Here is a 27,064-nt window from a genome sequence, read left to right as displayed (position 1 = left end):
CCGGGCCCATAGGAATGAATGGGAGATTGCATGTGCAATTTGCGAGTACCAATAGGTACTCGCAAATTGCGCATGCAATTTCAAGGGTGCAAGGGTGTCAAAAGGACACCCTGTTGCCCCCACGAAATTGAACTGTGCATACATGTTGTGCACAAACATGCCCCAATGGCATGTGTGTGTGTAACCTACAACTTTGAAAAATGCACTTCAGTGCATTTTTCAAAGTGTTTGCAAATTACCATCAAGTTTAAATTGATGGTAATTTGTGCCCCCTGTTAGCAAAAATGCTATTTGCGATTTCATCATACATTGCATTTAAGGAATCGAATTTGCGATTTCTTAAATTGCGAGAGCCTTACAGTATCATGCATCGCAGAGTCCCTTGTTGCGGGCGCTAACGGACGGTTTTTGCAAATCGCACCGTTTGCGCTCGCAATAAAGGTTGATGCATGTGCCTGATAGTTCCCCACATCATTCACAATCTTGTATTAATGACCTTTTCCTCAGTAAATCCCTGGCCCAACATGCCATTCAATCTGAAATTGGTTCAATCCTAATCTCAGACCACGCCCCGTACTTGTTGATATTGATCTCATCCCTTTTTCACCTCACCAGGGCAGATGGCGTTTCAACAATTCCCTATTCCTCGACCCTAATTTCTGTCAAAGATTCAATTCCTTTGCCTCTGAATTTTTTACTATTAACAATTCCCCGGACTCTCCCTTTGTTATGGTATGGGACTCCTATAAAGCAGCGGCCAGAGGTTTTATTATAAATTTTGTTTCACAAAAGGAAAAAAACCTTAGAAATCCAATCCTCTCAATTACTTAATAAAATTAAACAATTAGAATATACATATTATCATACTAATAATGAGTCCGCTTTGAAAAACCTTATCGAGGCTAAACTTACTTTTAATAAATTATCTACCTATTGAAAAGTAACACTCGTTATTATGAAAGCCAAAACAAAATGGGGAAATTACTAGCTAACTATTTGAAAGTAAGAAAGGAAAGAACAAGAATAGAGTCTTTGAAAGGTCCTGCTGGTACTCCCGTCTTTAAGGATATTTTGAATGAATTTGTTTCCTTTTATAAAAACCTATATACTCCTGAATCATCACCAGATCAATCTGATCTTCTTACCTACTTTCGTTCCATCTCCTCTCCCCCTTCTAATCACATTGATTTTGAGTCTTTAGGAGTTGCTATTTGTTTAGCAGATATACCCCATGCTATGTCAATGTTACGTCGTGGGAAGGCGCCCAGACCAGATGGTTTTACCATTGAATTTTATAATCATTTTGAGAAAATTCTTTTACCTAATCACTTAATTATATTCCAATCTTTCTCTGATGAAGGATCTTCTCGGGGTTCATTTCAGGAAGCGTTGATCTGCTTAATTCCTAAGGAGGATAAGGACCATTCTCTCTGCATGAACTATCGGCCTATCTCTTTAGTTAACACAGAGTATAAGATCTTAGCTAAGATTTTGGCTCTTCGTATTGATAGTATTCTGCCTGATCTTATTGGCCCTGAACAATCAGGTTTTGTTAAAGGGAGACTTGCTTCTGACAAATCTCAGTCTTTTTTAATGTTCTAAGCAAGTCTTCTCCCTTGGATCATCCGATTGCCACAATCACCTTAGATGCAGAAAAAGCATTTGATAGGATTGGTTGGGATTTTATGTTTCATGCTTTGAAGTGGGCTGGCTTCCCTCCCAATTTTTTTACTTTCATTTCTTTATTGTATTCAGGTCCCCATGCTTCAGTTTTCGTTAACTGCAAATCTTCTGATTATTTCCCCTTACGTAGGGGGGTAAGACAGGGTTGCCCTTTGTATCCCTTATTATTTGTTATAGCATTGGAACCTTTTTTAACTAAGATTAGGCAGGATGACCGCATTACAGGGTTCCATTTTGGCTCCCAACAAGTTAAAATGTCAGTCTGCGCGGATGACATTCTTCTTTATTGTTCCATTCCAGAAACGTCTCTCACTCCCTTTCTTCAGCAGGTAGCCTCTTTTTCACAACTCAGGTTATCGCCTAAATGCTGATAAATGTGAAATTTTGCCTTTGAACATCTTATGTCAGAAATAGCTTTTCGACAATTCCGGGATTTCTCGGCAACAACTTAAAATAAAATATTTAGACTTGTGGTTTGCACCTTTAGTACCTGAAACATTAAAGCTATGATACTATTAGTCTTTGGCACCCCCTTTTCCTTTCTTGGTGGGGTCGTTCAGACTCAATTAAGATGATGCTCTCCCCTCTTATATTATATACTATCTCTATGATCCCTATTCACATTCTGGCGTATCATTTTAAGAAAATTGACTCTACTTTGATAAAATTGCTATGGAAGGGTAAACCATCTCGTATAGCCTTGTCCTCTTTAAAGAACGATAGACCTAACGGAGGTCTTAGATTTCCTGATTTTAGAACATATCATTCCACTTTTTCATTAAAACAAACTGCTTGTTGGATATCTACTAATCTCCCTTTATATTCTCCTCTTTGGTTAAAAATGAGAATTCTTTTATTTCCCCTTTCGATTGTCAAGAAATTTTATAATTTTCTTCTTCACTGCTTTCACGCGTTCTCCTGTCATTTCACACTCTCGTAAACTTTTGACTCCTTTCCTATCTTCATCGTATCCCTCTACTAGTTCCCTTCATCAATTACCTATTTGGCATAACAAATTGTTAATGGTCCGTAATCGTTCTATATACTGGAAATCATGGCATTCTAGAGGTTTAAAGTGGATTTCTCAGCTTATATTTAACTCCCAACCCCTCACTTTCTCCAATCTTCAATCTCAAATTTCTTTACCCTCAACATCTAGAACGCAATATAATCTTCTTTATCCTTCTCCTAACCAGTTTCTCCATAATCTACCAGGCAACATCAACTTCCCACAGATAGGAATAAATTCAAAGATTGAACAGGCTTGGGAAAAGGAATTTTCACAAGAATGGTCAACTAACACATGGGATAAATTATGGTCCAAACTTCATAAAACCTCTTGGGCTGCTAATACCACACAAACCCTTTTTTCATTTTTCATCGGGTACTATATTCCCCAGTAACATTAGCATCCTTTTCATTAGAAACGCCTTCTTCCTGTTGGTCTTGTCCTTGCCCTGCCACAGACGTAAAACATATTTTGTTTGAATGTCCCTCCATCCTCCAATTTTGGCAATCGGTTTGGTCCCAAATTAAGATAATTTTTAAAGTTCAGATCCCCTTTTCTTTTACAAATATATTTCTAGGTACCTTATCTCCTCAATGGCCTCAATCACCACTATGTTTTAAACTTTTAGATTTATTAATAGCTATTGCATTTCATCTAATACCCTCAAACTGGAAACAAACCAATAAAGTAACTTTTAGATGATGGTGGAATGCTGTTTGCTGCCATCATAGACTTGATGCTAACTATGTATCTCCCAATCAAAAGGGATATTCTCTTGCTTCCCTTAACAACTTATTTATCTGTAACTGGCTCTTCAATTGTTGCTTCTAAAAATGTATCAGATGATGTACAGAAACCACCTTAATTTTCTCCCTTTGCCTTTTCATTACCAGATGTTTAATTGGTTCTTAACTTCTGAATGTTTATTACTACATTTTTTCAATTGTATTACAGTTATGCTTACAGTGTTCAATAACCATTATTACACACTTGTTATTTTTTTTAATTGATATACCTTAATTACTACTGGTTTCTTTTCCTTTGTACTTTTTCTTACTGTTTTATATGATGTATTTTTCTTTTGTTTGCAGCTTGACAGTCATTTCCTTATGCAATTTTCACTATATTTCTCCACTTTTATGTCAAATAGGATATGCTATATTCGTTTTTTCTGCTGTTATTTTTCCTGTTTTTTCTTCAATAAAATCAAACTTAAAAAAACAACAAAGAGGCTTACCTACATCAACCAACTAAAACAAAGTAAAACTCTCACTCTGGGATTACGCAGATAACAAAAGCACCAGTCTTGCATTCAGATCAACTTAAAAATACCCTATAATGCAATCGACCCCATAAGCACCACATACCATTAAACACGAACATTTAAATACCCAGGAAAGTGCAACACTGGTCTGGGTCTCATTTTGCACTTGTGAGCTCGGTGACTGTGGGTGCTGGGTGAAGGAGATGTGGTACTCCAGTGAAGCTGGATTCCTAGGTGGCCCCAAACACTGAGGAAGACCCACTGAAACTGGGCGTCATGTTACTGAGACATGTCAAGTGTACTCGTCCCTGTCAGTAGAACACAAGTGACATGGAGCAGGTTCAGAGGGCTTCAGCGGCTGACCACTCAAGGCTAGAGAGATGGGACAGAGCAGGCAGGACATTCATTGTTGGGACGTATGGGAAAGGCCATGGTGGATTCATCTATAAAGAACTTTAAGCATTTTTCTTTGATTGAAAAAATCAGAACATACCAGAACGTCCCAAATTCATTACTCCAATGGAATGAAAATGTAAAGAAAGTCCTTTGAGAGCCCTCAATGGGGACAAAAATGCCTATATCCTCCGGTTATGCTGATCTTCTCACGCTATCAGAAGGAGTGCTATTCCACACTATTACTACCCGACTGATCAGACGAGAAGGGCAACCATAGACTCTTACCTGAAAACTAAAAAAAAAAACATGCAAAAAACCTCTGAAGTCAATATGTTTGATTGTACATTACAGAGGAGTGCAGAAAATCACCTGAATAGAAGTTTGGTAATTTACCTTTTCACCCGTTTCTTTCTGAGAACCTTCCAGTTGCTCAAAGTGAGGTTACTTTTTCTGAAGTCCAATGGCCCTTGACAATTAGATCTTGTAAGTGTCTGCCACTTCTACAACAGCAGCTTGAAGGGTCATTCGTAATGGCTTCATGGGGCGGCGGTGCCTATATAGGCCATTTGGAAAGTAGTTTCTATTTACTCTCCTATCAAACGAGTACTGGATTGAAAACTGTGAGCACCAATCACTCGGCTGCAATAGTGGTATTATAAACTGCAATATAATTACCCCAAACACCATTTTTTGTAAATGTTCAAAAAACTTATATCTAGAAGTGACTTCAGATTTTTTTAAACTAAAAATTGCATTGAGGGCACACTTAATTTGTCAGATGGTTGGAAACTGTTCCTCTCACACCCTTTGCAGCATGGTAAGAATTTGTTTCTCTAGCTGTTAATTTACTTTTCGGTTACACTTTTTTTGCAGGTTGTGACATCAGGCTTTTTGAATAATTCCAGTACGTGTCCTTTGCATTCAAAACTGCACACCCATTTGTCAAAAGTAAATTTTTATGTCAAGTTTGTCGGTCAGAGATCTATCCTTGTAAACCCGTGCAAAAAGGAGGAACATGATTATCAATTAAATCAGACATGCTTCTAAGTCTTACTCTAAATTGGCAAAAAATGCTCTCTTGTGACCACCTCTAACGCTCAACCCTCTCTCCCTTTTATCTATGGTAGGCTCCCTAAAAATTCAATGTATGTCAGTAAAAGTGTCATCTGCTTATATCTAGGTTTCTATCCGGTGATACTCAAAGAAAAAAGTAAACCAATGACCCTGGTTGCCTCAGCTCCCAATTTTATAGTTTCCAATGCCTTGTCTGACTTTAGACCAAACAGCTCCCCGCCGTTTGGCAGGTTTTATATCCTGGCTTCCACTTCCGTGCACATGATAGATGCTTGAGCTATCACCAACCCCCAAGAACAGAGCCTTGTACAGTTCACAATAGCCGCTATCAGAAATACACACTACTTACCTACTCTGATCTGGTGGGAGAAAGACTAAGAATTTTGACCTTTCAAACCACAGTTAGCCATCACACTGCTTCCTAGCTGCCAGTGTATTGGAAGCTTTTAATGGAGCTCGGAAAATGGCATTCTCCTCCTTCATGAAAGCATTTAGGTGCTGGTCATCTCAACTTGTGTAACAAACCAGACAGCACCTGGGTTCCTGCAAATATTTTATTTGGGCTACCTACATCTCTGAAATAGGCTTGGCTTCTCCACTAGACGCTGTGCTAAAGATTACTGCGCTTTCTACTTAATCCCATTATCACTTAGACTTTTTGTGAGTGATGGTGTTTTTCCATAAATACCAAGTCCACCTACCAAATGGTCTTGAAGGATTGAATTGATACAAAAAGACCTCATGTTATTTTCCTGTGGCTTTCAAATGAATGTTGTTGATGTCTTCTAGGCTATTGAATGGAGTCACCATACTCCATCTGGGGAAGAGTTCAAAGTTAGAAACTCCGGCACTGCTGATCTAGTACAGTGTAAAACAACTTAATTACCTCTTGCAACATTCTTTCTGATGGATATAACCGCAGATCCCTCACCTCTTGAATATTCCCCAGGTGTGAGACTATCAGTAAAATCTTTAGCAATATCACTGTGTGCCAGTAGGTGGTGTTGTGCAGCTCTGCACTAATATCGTTCTGCTACGGAAGTGACGTGTGGAGTTGCAAGTACGCGCCACCCGTGCATGCCAATGTCAGTTGCTTGCTAGGCTGTCTGTGCCCCCAGGCTCAGAGCCCATTAACAGTCTGGCTATTACCAGAGTGCAGATGTCTAGGTGTGCGACCTTTTTAGATGGAGAAGAGAGTCCAGTTCAGAGAAGGGTGAGGAATGGAAGGTATCCACCAGACAGATCATTATCGTAGGTCAGAAACATATTCTACTGATGGCTACATCAACTGCAGATTCCTCACCTTGTGAATAGATGCCACAGCGGTATCTCCCAAAGTGGTAGCTCTGAACTGGCTCAGACCAAAAAGTCCTGCAAGACCGAGCAGATTCATGACAGTGGGAACAAAATATCCTCACAATGGGCAGACACCCGAGACACCATGTATGTTTTTACTTTTCTGTCTGACTCACTAGGTAAGCCCCAGGGAACACACCATCTAAAATCGCACTTGAGGTGAGCCACACTGACTTAATGTGCTCCTTCAGACCAAAAGCCTCTGCTGGACTGTGAGCAACCCAATATATACTCCACTTACAACGAGGTATGGGTACTGCCACTTCGACATGACAAGCGGATTGCTAATACAGGGACACAGGCTTTTTTACTTGTCCCCTGAGGAGAGAGATGGCCTTCCTACCCAAACAACGATAATGCCTACTTCCATTGATGTCATTCTCTTTCCAAAATGTATGCACTGCAATGGTGCTTGTGTGCACCTGTTTTAGAATTCTTGGTGTGCGATTTTTGTCAATTTTTGAATACAGTGATTGCAACACGAGAAGGAGATTGTCCATTAGGATTATATAATCCTTGTGAATGTGGCATCCTGCATATAGCTGCCACTGGTGCCTGCGTATTAGAAATGCTGTAGCCCATCCCAGTGGATTGGAAGAAATAAACAAAATCCTGAAAAGTCTGGGAGAGTGCCCAATCAAAATACTTGGCTGTAATGAGTTTGACTGCCTGAGTAGCCCAGGCCCATGTTATGCCTAAGAGCCGCTCACCTTCACTTTTCCTATCTGTCCTGTGAATTCACAATACACATCCCCATTGAATGCATGGTGCATGTATTGACCAGAGGTTTGAAGACAGCTTATTATACTACCAAATTGCTCTTATAAACATGTTTATGTTTGCATGCGGAATGCCAATAAAGACTTCTTTTTTTTTTAAAACACACACATATCCCCATTGGCAATTTGTTTCTTATCCTTATATTTGGTGTAGGATGCTCAGGAATATGCACATGAAGATGCTCCTTGAACTGGATGGCTAAAGTTTCGAAATGTTAAAGGGGCCCAGCTGAAAGGGGCTTGGATTCTGGGTACTGACCCAACTTTTGGATAAACAATGAACCTCTAGAACCAGTACTTTGTTTACAGCTCGGTACATCTGAGAGGACAACAATGTACCCGGATAAGCGGTTACCTCTCCCCCTCATCTGATGCTGCAGTACCAAACGTTGAAGATGGTTACATGATCTGTCTGAAGAGGAGAGAAGCTGTGTTGACCTCAAGCAGAAGATGGTGGACTCCATGGAGGACAACTCGAGAGAAAGTAAGCCCCAGGAGCCGCATGGATCTGCTGCCTAGCTCACCTGGGCTTAGTATTCGAAATAAAACCGGTGTCTGCATCTTGAGGAGGTGCAGGATGTGCTGAAAACCCCAAAGGACAATGCCTGCTATTGAATTAAGATTGCCCTCTTGATTTGTCCCGTTGCATTCGCCAAACAATTTAGGAGTAAAGGATATTGCATGTCATCTTAGATTTCCTTGACCTTGATAAAATAACTCAACCTCTTATCTCATTACTGTAAAGGCCACAATATCCAGTATGGGGGTTTAACTTTATCCAGGATATTCTTGCAAATTTGAGCCTTCCTGAAGCTTGACCATCTAAATTAAGTGGTAATATCACAATCAAACTGAAACTGCACATCTACTATGTCCTGTATGGAAGAATGTCCCAAAATCATGAATGCTGTGCTTATCAATTACAATCCCAGTAAACTCTTAACAGTTACAAAGAAATCTGAATCATCCCATATCTTATTATTTCACATCTGATGGATGTCTTTTCTGGTCATTTGTCAGACTGGTTTTGTCTGTAAAATGTGCTGAAATATACTCTCCGTTAGATCAAAAACATCAGATTTAATCTCATTTGCAGAAATAACTATATAGTGTGAATGCTTTTGGTGCTCTGAAATTCAACCATGTGTACACGGGCAAAAATGACAACTACATCTTACCTCTATTTTTGATAGAATATCCACATTAGTGCTTGGAGCTATTGGTTTCTCTTTCTTCTTCACAACTGCTGAAGTAGAAACAACAGTTTTCATTTGGATAACTTAGATACAGTGGATGGTAAATTTCTGCAGAATATGCTTTTTTATGTTTCATTTGGACGCAAGATATGTTAGTAATTTTAAGCTAATTATAAATAGACCACAATCTAAGTCCAGTATATAGGCACTTCCAAGCTTTTGCAAGGTCTCCATGTGAGGCATCCAGATTCCGGTTCGGCCAACTGCTATAACCACTCCACTGAACTAACATCCACTTGCACTAAAAATCCACTCACACTACACATCCACTCGCACTACACATCCACTCGCACTACACATCCACTTGCCATTAGCGCTTGCCCCTCTCTTCAAGAGTTCAGATCAGCTCTAGTAAGCAACATTGGTTAAATATCTCACAGTCTTCACTATAGAGAGTAAATATTTAAATAGAACATTGACCTTAATGTGCAAGTGATTTACTATATTTTGTGATATAACATATTTGTTTTCACTACTCATTAAAAACATTTAACAGAGCTTCTGTTCCATACCACTTTTAATCACGTTAATCTAAGTAAACCATCAAATGCATGTAATGTCCTGTGTACCGATCAAAAGAGTGTAATTGTTCAACATTTCTGAATGAAAATGTATTTTTCCATCATAAATAAATGAACAAATAAATATGGGAAAAAAATCTGCATTCAAAGTCCAGTAACAGTGTTATTGGTCCTAGGTGTAGCGATAGTGTTAAATTGATATGATCTGCTGACACCAATAACATTTAAATAGCAAAGTGTACACTAGGAAAGTTCACCCAAAGCAAACAACCTTTGTCAAAACCTGTTGGGGGGGTAACTAGACAGGCAGGGGTTACTGGGCTTCAACCGTGGTGGTTGAGGTTGATTGCCACTAGTGTCCTGGTGTCTGTCCTACTACAGCTCTGCAATCTGGGCCAAGAACAACCTTTCCCCACTTGACTCTGAGGGTAGCAAGCGTGAGCAGTCGCTGTAGGGTGCATGAGCACAGGACATCGCAATCAACCAACAGACACTAATTTCAATGTTCACGCCAGTGCTTGTCTTTTAAGAAAAGAAAGAATATTTTAATCACAGTACTAAATACTACTAAGTTAAACTTAGTATACAAGGCAATGACCATGGGCGATTCCCTCTTGCGGCACTAGAACTGCTCTGTTCCCTTGTGCTAATCCCATCCAGGTGACCCCTTGACAGTTGTCCCCCACAATAGTCACGGCGAAAGCATGAATCAGGATCAGGTGAAATGTAAATTAGGCACTCAGCTCCTGCAGCAGAAAGTGTAGACTTCAGGTAATGTCCCTTCAACTCTAGGAGACTGGCTGTCAGGCTGACATCAGCCTTGGTTACACAGCAGTACTCTGCGGAGCATTACCTTCCTTGGTCATGATGACTCATGAGGGACTTGGAGCTCAAACAAAGCAGGTAGTTTGGGTGCAATTTTCTTTACACATTTGCTTAACAGGGTTGTAAATCCACAGTCTCAAGCTTCAGGACCGTTTTGAAGTGGTTCTGTTTTCAAGTGACCTTGCCAGGCTGCTTCCTACACAGAGATTTCTCAGAGCAGGTAGCACTGGGTCTGTCTCCAGACTGGGAATCCCACAACACAGGCAAAACGAAGTGTTTGTGTCTGCACCTGGCTGTCATAACCCTCTCTGAAACAGCAACCAGGGATAGACATAAGGGCAGGACTAACCCACTTAGCATAGCAGAAACTACTTTAGCATCCTTCATCCCCATCATTAACCAAAAGGCCGTGCTTGGGAAAAAGTGATAAGCGAACTAAAGTCTTCCTGCAATTTCTAAAGGTAGCCCTGTCTCCAACCTCCCTTCATTGGTGTCTAGACCTTCACCATCCAGCTACAGGAATGAAGGCTTTACGCTTTTCAGTGTACGTAAGCTGTCCTCATTCCTTATCCATCTTTCATCTTCTGTCATGTTAAGCCAGTGGCTTAACATGCTTAATACTCATTGGCTTCAGGACTCAGGCCTACTTACACACAGAGCTTTACTACAGCACATGTGCTGCACACACACAACACACTCAACACACACAGGATGCTACTGCAAGGTTCTGGCCATACACAAAAAAAGCAGAACTTTACAGAAAAGAGTCTGGTAGGCCAAATTAAAAAAACATAGATAAAAAGGTGTGATCATATTATCAATTTCAAAAACAGTTTTCTACCACCACTGCTTTGTGTGTTATAATCAGGAGTGGGACAGTAGTCCTCAGTTCATACTGAGGGCACACAGCACAGGTCTAAGAACCCATGTAGTGAGGGGCAGGCCTAGACCTCTGCATACTTGCTTAGAATAGCATGAGAGGAGAGACAAAATAAAAGTCAGTATACTAAATGTAGATGCAGAAACAAATTGTAAATGTTGGCAACTTTCCAGTTCTCTCTTTCTACTGCACTACATTTGGCTATTGCAGGTTTTCATCAAACTAAAGCCGATTACCCGAGACATGGATCAGAACACGGTTGTAATGTTTGTATGTATTGCCATGTTACACAGCAAACAGAAGCTTTCATCTATTTTATAATATATATTATTTACCTTAAGTAAATTGTGTAAAAAAAAGGTTAAAAATAAATCAAATTTAGCTTTGTTTGCTCCAAGGGCTCAGATGGCAAAGCGCTGGTGCACTGACTTTGTGACTTCGCACTTGTAATATTTTTGGTGCTTGTAATATTTTGGAAATTCAACTTTTATTAGAATATTGTGGGCTTTTCTGAGCGTGTTTTCTTTCACAGTGTGAGATCTTTGTGCTGGGAAATGTCAACTCGGAAACCAAAGGGGCAAGCGCTGGACCGGACTCAGCAGGATATCTTTCCTCCCTCGTTCTACTGCGTCAGTTAGAGAAATGCCTACGGGACCAACTTTCTATTTTCTTCTCACCTCTATTTCACAGGATGAGTTGTGACACAAGGCAGGCAGACACCTTGTTTTACGTGTTTCCTTATCTTTTTGTTCTGCCACCACCCCGACCACAATGGTTTTTTTAAGTAAAGAACGTACAGTGTATTGCTGTTGGCTGTTGCCACTTAGAAGAGTGACTATTACATGTGCTGTCCACCAAAATTCTCATGATGAAGTTTCTCAGGGAAATACCCTGCTGATGCTGTTGTTAAAGAAGTTGTTTTGTCCCGAAGTAATTAAGCTGCTACATATATTGTACAAACCAGCACATTTCCAGTTGTCTCTTTAAAGGATTTGTCAAAGTTATAGGAAGAAGTCAGAAAACAATATTGAACAAAAGAGAATTGTACATGGGAGCCAGAAGGAGTGTGAAGAGTGCTTAGGGCGTGTGGTTGCACCACAATTTCTGCTCCTCAATCTTGTGAGGTTTTACTATGGAGCTGCCCATTTTGGAAGGACCAGTGTGATTTGTGCCGCAGCAATCCAATAGTGGGTGTCCTTCTATTGCCACTGCTGTGTCACCTGGCAGTCACATAACATTGATAAGGGAGAAAAGACCTGCCCCCCAGTGCTTATCCACCTCTTTGGCACCACTTTATCTACTGACGGACTTCATACAGATGACAAAAAATGCTTCCGATACTTATGTGGTCACAATTAAAATACAAGAAAGCGATGGATGCAATGCTTGAATTAATTTCAGCGACTGGTATTACTCTGGTCCCCATCCCAGTCCATTGTTGTTTTGCCCACCATGCCACCTTATATTAGAACCAACAATGTGGAAATCAGCCTTAGTCCTGTCACAAAAGGAACAGTCCTGTCCGAACTCCCAAGCCAGGTCCTCTTTGAACTAGAATACAAGCAACCCAAGATCGGTTTTGGCCTATTAGGGCCTCCTTTGTGGGGTGCAGCTTGGTTACAGTGGCACAGTGAGCTCAGGGCCCACAGTTGGGCATAACCGGTGCAAATGAGAGCATTACACAATGTAGAATACAAAAAGAAGATTGATGAAATGCTGGACTTAATCTCAGCCTCTGGTAATTACTCAGGACCGTATACCAGTCCATCATCCCAGTCTCCCGGTCTGGGGTTGCTAGTGTTCTGTTCTGGAGGGGACCTCAACTGGCAATTCAGGAATTTATATTCCAATGAGCAGGGTCAGTACTGATCTGTGTAAGGCAGGCCTTGCTCTAGATTGGCATGGTGGATGAAATTATGGACTGAACTGCAGCCCAAATGATCGTCAGTGATGGATATTCTTATGTGGTCACAATTAAGAATACAAGAAAGTTGACCTACCTGAAGGATCTGCTGCCACAGGCGCCGTTCTCGACTTGTTTCATAATAGAACGAGCGCACAGGATGCCCGGCTTTGCTCCGCCGCCGGGGGCTCCTCCACGACCTCTAATAGCGCGCTTTCTGAACTTTCACAACAGGGACTTAATACTCCGAGAAATCCGGAAGAAAGGAGAGGTTCGCTACGAGAATACTAAGGTGATGGTCTTTCCGGACTATTCTCGTGATGTGCAGAAACAGAGACGAACTTTTGATCAAGTTAAAATCAAACTGCGTGCCATGGGGATCCAATATATGTTGCGGTTTCCAGCCAAACTGATGGTCATTTTCCAGAATAATACGCTGTTTTTCCAAACTCCAGAGGAGGCGTGGTTCTGGGTGGAGGAACGATCGCAACTACGAAGGCCACCGCTGTCAGGCTCCACCACGTCCCCATTCAAACGAAGGGTACGGTCCCAAGACAGGCTCAAGGACAAGCGTCGGAGGCGGGGTCTACGGCCCAAGTCATCAGCCGGGGCAACATCGGGCAGAACCCTGCGATCCGGAGCGATCCGGAGACACACTCTTATCGGACTCTGGAGAAGAGGTGCGTCGCTCAAAGTCAGCTGATCCTCTGCAGGGCCTGGAGGATATGGGCCACACCGACTTGTCTGAGAGAGATGACTCTGATGAGACACCCAGTGCCCATCCGCTCCTGAACAGTATCCTGCGACTGGAAGCGACGGATCAGACCCTCCAAGTTCCAGATGACCAGCCCAGACACCCTCCTGTGGAAGGCGAAGAGACTAGAGAGGCGGGGCCCGCTGGCCGCTGCCGGACAGTCAGACTTTCCTGAGCTCCAGTGATTCTCCACTGGTTTTACCATTGAACTGGGAAAGTGATTGGCGTGTTTCTGTGGGTTTTTGATATTGGGTAGTTAATTGGGAGGGAGGGGCAGGGGGATAACAGACCTCTTAACGGACGATTCGCTCCAAAGTTGTCATGTTGACGAGTGGGGGGATGGGGAGAACGTCAGAAGAGAGTAGGGTGGGGGGGGCTGTTTTCTTGTTTTGAGTATATTTTGGAGATAATTTGATGGGAAAGGAGTTTGTTTGATTCAACCATGTGCTCACACTGAGGCGCAGAGTGGGGGAGGTGGGAGGGGGGCGCATTCCTATCGAACGCAGACACCGGGACGGATTTTGCTAATGTCCTACCATGCCAGACGATGAATATACAGTAATGACATGGAATGTCAATGGTTTGGGTAATAAGGGTGTGGCAGATGACTGCGGGTCCTATCGTCCCATATCCCTCCTTAATATTGAAACAAAAATCTTGGCCACGATTCTTGCACATTGCCTACTACGTGATTCGTTCGTTGGTGCACCAAGACCAATCTGGCTTTATGCCTAAGTGTGCTACCCATCTTAATTTGCGCCGCCTAGCTAACTGGATGGATACAGTACGGGGTCGTGACACTCCCCATTTGCTTCTCTCGCTTGATGCGGAGAAAGCGTTTGACACGATCCACTGGCCCTTCATGTGGCGTACTCTGGAGGCAATGGGCTTCGGCCCGGTTTTTCTAGGGTGGCTGGCGCAATTATATAACGCACCTGGGGCTCGAGTGCGGGTAATTGGCACTCTCTCCGCCAGTTGGCCGATATAACGTGGCACCAGACAAGGCTTCCCCTCTCTCATCTACTGTTTGCCCTCATATTGGAACCCCTAGCATGCGTGGTTCGCTCCCGACCTGACCTAGGTGGCTTCCTCAGTGCTCCCGGTTCGCTGGAGGAAGAACGCATATCGTTATAAGCAGACACAATATTCTGCTCTATGTCACGTGCTCCCTGACACGCTCCCCCGTCTTCTCCACATCTTTGAAGAATATGGCAGCTACGCTGGCTACAAGATTAACTGGACTAAGTCCACCCTCTATCCAGTAAGTGGAGGTCCCGCATCTTACACTTATCCCAGCTGCTTGCAGCTGGCCGTGGAGGGCTTTCTTTATTTGGACCTTTATATTACCACTGACCCCGTCCTTCGCATGGAACGCAATATACGACGGGTGTTGCTGAATTTTCAGGCAGATGGGAAACGATGGAGGAAACTACCTCTCACTGTCATGGGCAGAGCCGCCATGTACAAAATGGTGACCCTCCCTCAACTTCTCTATGTTCTTCAGAACACTTATCAATAACTACCTGATACAATTTTTGCTTCTATTTATGGTGAGTTGCGCCTCCTCCTCTGGGATAGTGCTCATCCACGGATAGCACTGCGGACCCTGCAACGTAATCCTTACAATGGGGGGTTGCCCGTACCAGATATCAGAGCCTACGATAGGGCGGCCCACCTTATCGTTATTAATGAGTGGATTCATGCACCAGGGGATCATCCGGCATATAGGCTGGAACGGTTTCAATTCCATGAACGCTCCCACCTACACTATCTATACGGGGGTGCTGGCACGGCAGGACTCCTTCCCGCTACCCAACGGGTAATAGAGGCCTGGAAAACTGCTGGGAAGTTGATGAGATGGGAGGGAAAACCGCATTATGGGAGGGAGCTAATCTGCGTGAGATCAGAAAGCTGAGGGGTTTCAAACACTGGGACCTCATTGGGACTTCCAAAATAGGAGACCTCCTAGAGCGAGGCTCCCTGGCCTCCTCCTCGTTCCTTCAATCCAAATAACTGCATAGTTCCCAAGCCTATACTTACCTTAGGCTTCGTCATGCTTGGCGAGCGGAGGGGTTGGACAACGGGGTGCTGCCGGAATACGCTCCCCTTGAGGGCAGACTCCTTCAGGAGGAGATCCAGACTCAGGCGGTTTCGCTGACATACAAAACACAGCTCAACAGTATGCCAGATAATCTCCGCCCACTTTGCGCGAAGTGGGAAGTTACCACAGGACCACTTGAGGATATAGACTGGGAAGCAGCCCTCATGCATCCACGTGAGGTGGTGATCAAATTAAGACTGCGGCTTATCCAATACAAGATCCTTCATAGGGTCTACTATGATAGGGAACGATTGCACAAGATGGGGAGGGTGGAGGACCCTGCATGCCTCAGATGCTGCACGGAACATGGCACATACATTCACACCCTTTGGGAATGCGCTCATATCCAGCCCTACTGGCACAAAATAGTGGGCAAATTAAATAAAATACTTGGGGCAACAATTGAGATGGATGTGAAATTCCTACTATTAGGCATTCCCACTGATGTCGATCTTCCACAATATGGGCTCTTACTTGTTAATCTGGGGTTGGTAGTGGCTAAACGGGACATAGCCAAGTACTGTGGTGCACAACACCTTCCTACATTCACAGAATGGAAATCCAATATGGATTTATACATAGCTGCGGAAAAAGTGGTTTAAAAAGCGAGGGGCTGCCCACGTAAATTCAGGAAACTTTGGTCCCCGTGGTTGAAGTATTACAAGCTCGATTTGGATGTACAACAGGGAGCCCTTACATTATCTCATGCGAGGGCTGGTTCTGGCTTATAAGAATCGCTTTCCCGCCCTCTGTTCGCGAATAGACCTTTTAGTAGAATAGTCTTATGTATTAGTCGGATTGTCAATGCTGATATATATGAACGATTTCTCTTGAGTAACCCTGCTGCGAGATTCACCAACCATTGCTGTACCTTCATACCTAAGGTTGATCATACACCTTGTACTGATTACTTATTTTCCCATCTGTCCGTAGTATTGCTATTGCCCTGTATGAAAAAAAAAAAAAGTAAAAAAAAAAAATACAAGAAAGTGATGGATGCAATGCTTGAATTAATTTCAGTGGCTGGCAATTTCTTTGAGACGCATCCCAGTCCATCATACATTTACCCACCATGCCCCTCCATATTAGACCCAACCATATGCAAATTAGCCTTGGCTCTAACACAAAAGGAATAGTCCTGTCCAAACTCCCAAGCCAGGTTCTCTTTGAACTAAAAACATGCAACCCAAGACCGGTTTCGGCCTATTTGCGCCTCTTCAGTCGGGTGCAGCTTGGTTCCAGTGGCACAGTGAGCACTGGGCCACGGCTGCGCATGACCACTGCACTTAGAGTATCACACAATGTAAACCACAAAAAAGTAAGGGGTGAAAAGCTTGACTTATCCTCTACCACTGATGAAAACAACCTTGCCCAGCTTGGCGTCAACGAGACCAAATGGATATAGTCCAGACAGAAAGGACTGGCTCTATTATGGCTAGGTGGAAGAGAACCCCCATCGCATGCACTGATCCTAATACCAGCAGCCAACAGAGGATTGAATGGGAAGCCCATGGAAGCCCATGGTTCCACACAAAGAAAAAGAGGATCAACATTAATGTCATCCAGTGCTATGCACCTACAAATGACAGCACAGAAAAGGAAAGATAATGGTTTCACAACAGACTTCAGTATATCCTGGAGAAATACCTTGAGAGAGATATCACCATACTGATGGGAAATCTCAATGCCAAGATTGGAAGCAACAACACTGGGTACTAAGAAATCATGGGCAACCATGGCCGTGGTGATATAAACGAGAATGGTGTAAGGATCGCAGATATCTGTGCCCTGAACAGTCTGGGGATAGGCAGTAGTGTATTCCCACTAAAAAGAATACACAAGGCAACATTGGTATCACCAGACCATTCAACAGAGAAGCAGATCTACTATGTCTGCATTGCCAAGATGTTTCGAAGGCCCCGACATGATGTGAGAGTGATGAGAGGAGAAGACGTGGTGTCAGGCCATCACCTTGTCGTGGCCAGGCTAAAGCTGAAGAAAGCATGAATGGAACAAACAAACCAATGCCAGGGATGTAACAACAACCTCAAAGTGAAAACTTAGTTACCCTCAGTAACAAGTTTCCAGTCCTGCAAGAACTATAGAACGACAGAGACACAGTAGAAAGTCAGTGGAAGAAGATCAAAGAAACAGTGACAACAACATGCCAGAAGGCACTGGGTGCCAAAAAACACCAACAAAGAATGGTTCTCCATGAGACTCTCCGCAAAACCCAGGAGAGAAAGGAAAAGAAAGCTGAAGTCAACACCAGCCAAACAAGGGCACAAAAAGTGAAATCTCATATCGATTACACCAAAACCAACAAGGAAGCACACTCTGCGGACTAAGATCTAGCTTCCTGACAAATTTGGTACAATTCCATTCAGCAGTGTTTGCTGTAGCCCTTCTTAAAAACATCTATGAAAAATGCATGGGACTTTTGTGTTTTGGCAGTCCCTTTTTTCTCAGCCCCTGCTTGATGAATCACCCCAAAACTTTCCATGCACAAACTAGTCAAAAAGTAGCATGGGTGGGGTTGAATGTGGCCTTTGATGCGGTGGGGGCGGTGGGGTGGGGGGGAGGGGGTTGAATGTGGCCTTTGATGCACACGTCTCTGGCTACGGGGTTCCTGGTGGTAAAGAAAGACCTGGCATGACACTGGAGAGACGCTGAGGCATCTGCACTTCTGGAATAGTCTAGGGGATGGACTATTGTGCTAAAGTTGAAGAGCTTGTATACAAAGCACAAGAAGCCACCCAAAAACATAAGAAGATATGGGAGGAATGGTAAGCTCACTCACCAAGATGATACTTCTCTAAGCTAAATATGTCGTACGAGCGTGATGGTGACAAGGGACTGTGATTGTCAGAAACGTCGCATTGTGTAGCCAAATGGTGTTCTGCCCGTTTGTACATAGCTCATAGTTGTTTTTCTATGACAATAAACTGAATAGAAAGCACTTATACAAAAAAACCAAAAAGGAACACGTTTTTGGAAAGTTTCATGGAGACTCGTCAAACTGAGCCAAAGTTATTAACAACACATAACAAGCATTTGCAATGCAATAGGTCTCGCTTTCACAAGAGTTTGAGCTATTGGCATTGTAAACGGCAATGCCTTTAATATTAAGGGTGGGCGTCGTGCTCCGCTTCGCCCATGGAGTGCACGTAGCACTGCCTGCTTCGCCGTTTATGAAGTAGGCGTAGCAGGCAGCGCTACGCCCACGCCGCTGCGAAGCTGCCCGCCACCCGCCGCCCGCCCGCCCTCATTTTAAAATACTTTAAGAATAGAAAAAGTAAATAAAATACCTTACCTGCAGTGCGGCGTCCCAGGGCTCCCTCTTCTTGCTTGCCGGTAACTTCTTCACACAAATGCGCATGCGCGGACGCCCACGCATGCGCATTTGTGTGAAGAAGTTACCGGCAAGCAAGAAGAGGGAGCCCCGGGACGCCGCACTGCAGGTAAGGTATTTTATTTACTTTTTCTATTCTTTAAAGTATTTTAAAATGAGGGCGGGCGGGTGGCGCGTAGTGGGGCTACGCGGAGCGCGCGAGTGTGAGTAGATTTTGCCACACTACGCACTGCTCCACATAGCCTCACTATGCCCACTACGCCCAGGGCTGTTTAATATATGTTTTTTTTTTTTAAACTGATAAATAAAAGGCATTGTCATTTACAATGCCATTAGCTTGAACTCTCGTAAATGCGAGACCTATTGTATTGCAAATGCGTTAGGCGAGTGTGTGTCCTGCCTTTTCCTGCCGGCAAGAGCAGGCAGGACAAAGCACTTTGTGAAAATAGTGCTCAGAAGCTGTAATTAAAGCCTACCGAGCAACAACATACCTAACAGGGGGTGTACTCATGGGAGTTTACAAAATGGGAAAGGGTGGTACTGAGGAGGGACTACTAAGCCTATTGACTATGAAACGCCACAGTTTACAGTGAACAATAGCAGAATCCAATGAAAAAACTGGGCGGAGAGTGGGCATAACTTCACATCCATACCTTAATACTGCAAGCCTTGCAGAGCAGTGCATGCACTGCCCAGGTTCGACCTAACCAATCTAATTCCCTGCAGTGACTGAAAGGACCGGGCAGGGCACGGTACTCTATAAAGAAAAACAACATGTTTCTTAAACCCCTTTGCTGCTGGGGACATTCCGTTGCAGCGCTGGGGGGGGCAGGGGGGCAGCGCGGTGGGCCTGTGCTCATGACGGAGCCGCTCCGTCATGAGCCACAGTTGAGCTGTGCTCATGACGGAACGGTTCCGTCATGACTCCGCCCATTTGCGTTGTCGCCCCGCACAGGCGGGGAAACAGCGCCGCGCAGGCGGAGCGGCCGCCAACAGGATTGTCATGACGGAACCGTTCCATCATGAGCACAGCGCAACCGTGGCTCATGACGGAACGGTTCCGTCATGAGCGGGGAAGGGGTTAAGCCCGATTTTTGTCTCCTTGCCGACTCATGTTTAGGTGCCAGCAGGTTATACACTCAGCAGCCATGCTTACATGCATACAAAAATCCACAACATGATATATGCAGTAGAACACACGGTAATCCCTTTGCCGTGTCTGAAGCTTGTAGACAAAGACAAGTCTGTTGGGTAAATACACCCTATAGCATACAATAGACCTCTAATTAACCTTGATTCTGTAGACATAGTAAACTTTTTACCTGTAGAACAAGAAGATTTAAATCACATTTGTGTGACTGACCTAGAAAAATTGTTTAGTAGTTAGCTCATGTTTCATTTACAGATGTCTTTATTTTATTTATTTTACTACTTGTGACAAATTCTACGTCAGTGTGTTTCTGGCACATATCATATTGATTGCTGCTTTGTATCGTTTTTGAGTACACAAAAAACACTGTGTGCAGGGTGCGCCCACATAGGTCTATTTACGTAGCCGTTTTTATGCATAGCAGAACTCTCAAACATTTCTACTCACTAATGATGTTGAAGATTGGTTGATGCACATAAAGAACTTTCTGGATTGCCTGCACTAAATGTAGAGCCAGATATTTGCAGGTATTCTGCAGTGACAAATGTGGAGTACATTTTCATTCTGAATAAATGTTGTTGAAAAGTCAAATAAGCAAAATATATCAGCAGTTCCTATTGTAAGGTATAACTAACCACAATGATCAGTGGTGCACCACAAAATGATGCCCCCCTTGCAGAATGTGATGAGGGGCCCCAGAGTCTCTAATGTATCACACAATCATTGGTTTTGGCCTGATTGGCCCCTCCCCAAGTGCCACAGGGGCTTGTATTACACCCCTGATACCACTTTAATAATGAAGAATAGCAGATCAAGATATATGTGTGTTATTCTCTGACCCTCTCCTCGTAACAGCCTGCTTCTAGGAACAATCTCCACAAGGTTGGTCCGCTTCTCAATTCTCAGTCTCTTTCACCTCATCAGGACAGGCAGTCCTCCCCCTCAGCTCCAGGCAAGCAAGAGACTTTCCTGTGACTCCCGTCCTGTAGGTGGGAGGTGTTGTTGTTGGATCAGTAACTTAAGCAAGGTGCCCTACACTTTTCCAAGCATCAGATAAAGTCTGGCTGGTTCTTGATGCTGTCCATTTCGCCAACACGGAGTATGATTTAGTAAATGAAGATATTATCATCCCGATTTACATATTATGCAAATTAAATGATAGCTCTCTCCAGTCTGAGTAACGTTTAGTCTTGGTGCCTGGGAAATAATAAGAGGCTCATCAGTGAAGCAGCAGCATGACCTCAAACTGGAGAGTCTACAACATTAAGACCTGTTATTTCTGGTCAGAGAATACCCATCGTTGGTCATGTTAATCTTGACATTAGATACTATGATCTTTGTGGCATTGTAGCTTATGGACCAACGACGTTTTTAGTTCCCAATCCAGTGGCAGTAAAAAAAAAACGATTTTTAAATTTAAAATTTGTTAAGATTTTAAATGCACCTCCTTCATTTTCTATGGAAGAAATGCATTGCTCGCCATGAACCTTTGTAAATAACAAATACTTATGTGTCACATATGCCGCAATGCTAGTCATTCTATAATGTTGATAATTGTGTCCCTCTTCATTTGTTAGTGGTACATGGTGTCCATTTAACCGAAAGATTGTTTGAACTTCTGCTAATTATCAATTAGGTTGTTTAAAAATACAGATGTCTAAAAAGACCATTGTCTTATGATGACATAGGTTTTCTATTCATGTCTGGATGGAGGACGCTGGCCAGAGGTTTCTTGCAACAAGAAAAGTGTGTATTGGAAGTCTATATTCAGAACCTAAAAGTTGTTGGAAAATCAAAGGCTTCTATAATTGTAGCGGTTTCTACGAATTACCAGATGCACTGGAATTATCTGGAAGCGAGTGATGTGGAATCCCTTTTATTATGACTAGCTGATTATACCACTATACAGCTGATCGGAGCCTGCCACCCTACACTAGCAGGAACTAATAACAGGCAAGTGGCAGCACTTGATATATCTGCACCCCCATTTCCTAGCTTGGAACGCTCTGCTCTAATCCTAATCAAAGGCCACTGTCCAGGTCAAAGGTTATTATTCCAAGCCATTGTTTGTCACCTGAGGCACAAGGCAGGGTGGTCCCCTGTCACCCTTATTATTTGCCCTAGCTATAGAGCCGCTACCGGCCAAACTCAGGCAGCATCATAGAGACGGCGCTCTCCATTATCCATCCAGTCACATATTAGTGTCGCTTTATGCTGATGGCATTACTCTTTACATCCGGAACCCCCACACCAACTTAAACCCCGTACTTCGCGAATGTATTCGGTTCGCAGGAATAGCTGGTATACAGATTAACTGGGCAAAAATACAGGTGTTCTCCCTCAACTCCAACACGCCTCATCTACCCCTTAACATGGAGTGACTCTGAGGTAAAATGTCTGGATGTAGTGGTTTCTGGGGATAGGGAGGAGACACTACGAGCAAATTATGGCACTGCTATTGAGTCCATCACCAACTCAGTCACTAGATGTATCTCGCTGCCCTTGTCACTAGCTGGGCGGATATCGTTAGTAAAAATGGTAATACTGCCTAAGCTACTCTACCTCTTTGTCAACATACCATACTACCCCAGACGGCCTTTCTTTCGTACACTACGGCCTTTCTTTCGTACACTCCAATCCCAACTGATCAGACTTGCATGGGGAGATAACCCAGAGTGAGCTGGAACATGCTTACCCTGCCATTCTATAGAGGAGGTTTTGAAGCCCCAGACATGGATCTGTACTTCTTATGGCCCCAGCCCATTATGCACTCCACTGGCTTCAGCCCCACCGTTTATGCCCCACTTAGCCGTGGAACAGGGATATATGGCCCGTTCCCTCCACCTCCTACCTTAGCGCCCAAGTCCTGGAAAGGGGGTATACCCACTCTACAGTAGTCTGCACCAATCGAGCTTGGTGTAAGGTAGCCAAGAAAATGCAGAAACCAATATTATACTAGCCATTGATGTCTTTACATTACCACCACCTTCTCCCAGTCTCACATGAAAAACTCTGTCGGAAAATGCTTGATAAGCAGCAGATCTTCCCCTGGGGGATTTATATCATGAAGGCACGTTCAAAAGAGGTGACACCTTGTTCCGGGGCGAACATGTTAAACACATGGAGACTTTTCTATACGTCAGACTCAGACAAGAGGTCAAGGCCTCCACCCCAGACTTCCCTTCAGAGCCCCTAATATTAGATATGCTACGTAAAGCATTCCAGGTGTCATCCCTGGCAAATGCAATATCCAGACTATACCATGCTGCGCAACTCGAGTGCCAGGCCATGTGAGATAATTCCAAGCTGGGACCGGGAGCTTGACATTCCATTCATCGAAAAACAATGGACATATTCTTGTCAGCAGACAGGCAATATCATAGCCAGCAGTCGTTTGCACATTGTACATTTTAAATTCATATACCAGGTCTATTACACCTTCGAAAGATATAAATTAAGGGCAAGCGACAGATGTGGACGGGAGAAAGACGGCTTTTTGCACTTAGCATTGCAATGTGCGCCCATCCACGCATACTGGATGGAAGCGACGGCTACACTCACTCAGATGATGGGCGCTATGGTCCCACTACCCCCTACTGTTACACTTTTAGGTTGCATTGAGGAACTGACTCATACACATAGAAAAATCCTAGCATTGGGTTACTCCTAGCAAAGCGTAGAGTGGCCTGTAGGTAGGGAAGAGGTCGGGCTCCTAAATACAAAGAATGGCTTAATGATTTTGTACATTGCAAGGATCAACTGAAAACGTATGCAGAACTACTACCGGTGTCCTCCCGTCCTAATGATATATGGGATCCTCTTTTGTCATACCTGAGAACACACTCCACTTGATCATGCCTGGGGGATAATGAGACTTGTCGACATCTTATTAGGCGTTAGATACCTACGTACGGCAACAACTTGCCACGGGTATCTACACTGCTGTAGCAACCACCCCGTACCACACACCGATCACCACATGCGTAGTCAGATGCCGCTGAATGTGGCCTGAGATGGGCACTGCATATCAAAATGGCTACTTTGGGGGATAGCCTCCCAGCCTCCTTTGTATGGACCTTTGGCAATGTTGTATGCTCATATGGCAGATGGATGTTTTACAGATAAATCAGAGGGATGTAACGTCACACTAAGTTTTAAGAGCATGCATTGTATGATGACACGTGTATGGATACTATGTATTTGTTTGAAAAACTCAAAAAATAATCTGACTGTATAAAGCTGTAGTAAGGCATCAAAGAGCACGTGCACAACTATTCATTGTCAGCGTGATATAAGGGTTTACCATTGAAAATTCAGATTGGGGTGGGTTACCTTCTTCTACAACCTTCAAATATCTTCAATCCCAATGAAGACTGAGCTATTAGGAAAAGTAATAGTATTTTCTTTTTTACTCCCTGACCGAATACTTGGCCCCTGGGACTACATACCCTGGGTGACAACAGAAGCCTTTATTTATTTTAACATGAATCTACTGGAGATCAGACCTTCCCGTTCCATATAATGGTCCTGTGGTTCCCATTCCCCAGAGCCTGATGTAAGAGTGTCCCAGGGACCCCTGTCCCAGGACATTGTAGTCTTGTTCCATGCTTGAGCAGGGAACACTACATTGCTCCCGACATGACAGGGAGTAGAAAGACTCCCGCCAGGCAGAAGCACAGTTCTACCTCCCTGCTTATGCTCTCACAAGTAGGGAACACTGGATTGCTTCCGCCCAAGGAGAGCAGAAAGAAAAGCTTCTCCCGCAGGGCAGGAGCATAATTAAGTGTAGCTTGCTCCCGCTTGCACCTGAAGATGGGTGCTGACAGGGGAGCTGCATGGCCGAGGTGGGCATTGGGCTTACAACTGCAGTACCCAACATGAGGCAATGTTGTGGGATACTCAGGGGGACAGGGCACTCACCCCACAAGAAAAGCAAGGGTGCTGGCTAGGAAGCCGGCGGGGTCACAAGTTTTCATGGGCATACCCCTGCAGCCAGACGACAAAATTAGTTGCAGGTGCCCCAGATGGTATCGAGGGACCTACCAATAAACATTTAAAAAAGATAAGAAGTGTAGCTGGCTTCTGCACCGGCACACCAATAGGGGTGCAAGTCTTGGAGGTGGTAGGACCACATGACCTTAGGCCTCTTCCCTCGGCTCCCAACATTATGGTGATCTGTGGGCTTAGCCACTCATAAAATATTAACTGCTCTAGAAAGCAACGCCCCATAATACCCTTCAAAGGCTTTATTGTTTTTACTGTTTTTATTTGCTATTGTATACCACAAATGATTTACTTAAATGTTGCGGTGGCTGCAGGGATCCCCCAGAAACACTTAACAAAAACTTGCAGTAAGTCTCCTGGGTCATTGAATACATGACCCCAGGAGGGGTTGCATTCATATTTAAACCGCTGCAGCTGTATTCTCTTCAGATAGACTGTAGGATACCTTGTGGTTGGTCCTTCTGCAGCATTATGTGGCCTGAAGAGCTTTACAAAAGCTCACACATGCTTATGGTTGATTAGATTGAAATGTTTTATTTAAAATATTTTTGTGATTATTATTATTGAGCGCTGCTATGCGTGTATCATTAACAAATGCATCGGATTATGGTTATTGGTAAATTATTGTGGTCAGTTTTTGACAAAGTCAATGGATCGGCTTTCTAAATGTTGATTTGGTGGCCCCCATTAACCCCAATGGGCCTGTCTTTTATGACTGATGTTCTGACCCGTTAACAAAGCCAGTCGGTCTGACTTATTTAAAATGATACCCCCTTAAAACGATTATGTTCAAGCACAGCAAACAACTGGGATGGACGCAGGGCCTGGCCACAGGCCATACCTTATGTTAAAAAAAGATTAATTATTTAAAGGGGTGAGTCTGATGCATAGAAGGATTTTGCTCGAGATGCTGGGTGCATCGCTGGGAAAAAAGTGCCTGCCTTTTTATTTTGTAAACTACTCAGCCTGCAGTTTGATGGACTCCTGGCTGTGGGTGTGCAGAGTACCAAGAGAGATGGTGTGCTTGCCTGCAAGATAAGCGGATGTTATTGAGACAAGTTTAAACCAGCTAACATCTCTTTACAATTTATATGTAGAAATTGCTTCTCCATGGAACATATGCCTCCTGTTTCCAACTTGTTCAATCGTGCTCCCCAGCCAAACTTGCTGGCATTCGACTCTATAATAAATTTGGAAACATTCCCAAAGATGGCTTTGCCATTCCAAGTCTCCAACCTCTCCAACCACCATTCCAGATCCTCCTGAGCATCCACTGACAATGAAATTGGATTTGCATACCATAAACCTTTCCTCAATCCCAAGGCCTTCAGCCTCTGAAGAGCTCTGTAATGTAAAGAACCTGGGGAGATGGCCTGAATGGATGATGACAGGAGCCCTCGGAACCTCGCCAGGTCCATCAAAGTAATCAAATTCCTTCCTAGAACTACTCTTATCTCCATTCTTGTCTATGTTATATTTTTCTGTGGGAGAATAAATTGGGATAAAAAAGTACCCACCTGAAAACCTAGGAATTCTATGCTTATGTGGGGACCACAGCAAACGTTTATTATAACCCTAAACTCTGTAGAGGATCCCTTGTCCAAGCGCAACTTCCAGCAAATTAAACCTGTTCTGGGAATATCTCTCTATGCTGACGACATCCTATTGTGTGTCGCTACTACTCAATTCTCAATCCACAGAATATTGGATATATTCACCACTGGGGAAAATATTCTAGTTTTACACCAGACGCCACA

General features: G+C 43.5%; 1 protein-coding gene across 4 annotated transcripts in view; it reads right to left on the bottom strand.

Moving 5' to 3' along the window:
* Positions 1-27,064, bottom strand: part of POLR3G (RNA polymerase III subunit G) — a 282,487-nt gene that overhangs the window by 54,339 nt on the left and 201,084 nt on the right. For 3 of the 4 annotated variants that reach the window (XM_085632459.1, XM_085632457.1, XM_085632460.1), the window contains exon 6: positions 8,740-8,807. In XM_085632459.1, the coding sequence (XP_085488585.1) occupies positions 8,740-8,807 (68 nt within the window). The remainder of the gene's footprint in view (positions 1-8,739; positions 8,808-27,064) is intronic. The other variant, XM_085632458.1, reaches the window with a different exon arrangement.

This window comes from Triturus cristatus, chromosome 2_1 (genome assembly GCF_964204655.1).
Source record: "Triturus cristatus chromosome 2_1, aTriCri1.1, whole genome shotgun sequence".
Taxonomy (NCBI): Eukaryota; Metazoa; Chordata; class Amphibia; order Caudata; family Salamandridae; genus Triturus; species Triturus cristatus.
Note: the sequence above shows the minus strand (reverse complement) of the source record. Positions and strands in the feature narration are given on the sequence as shown.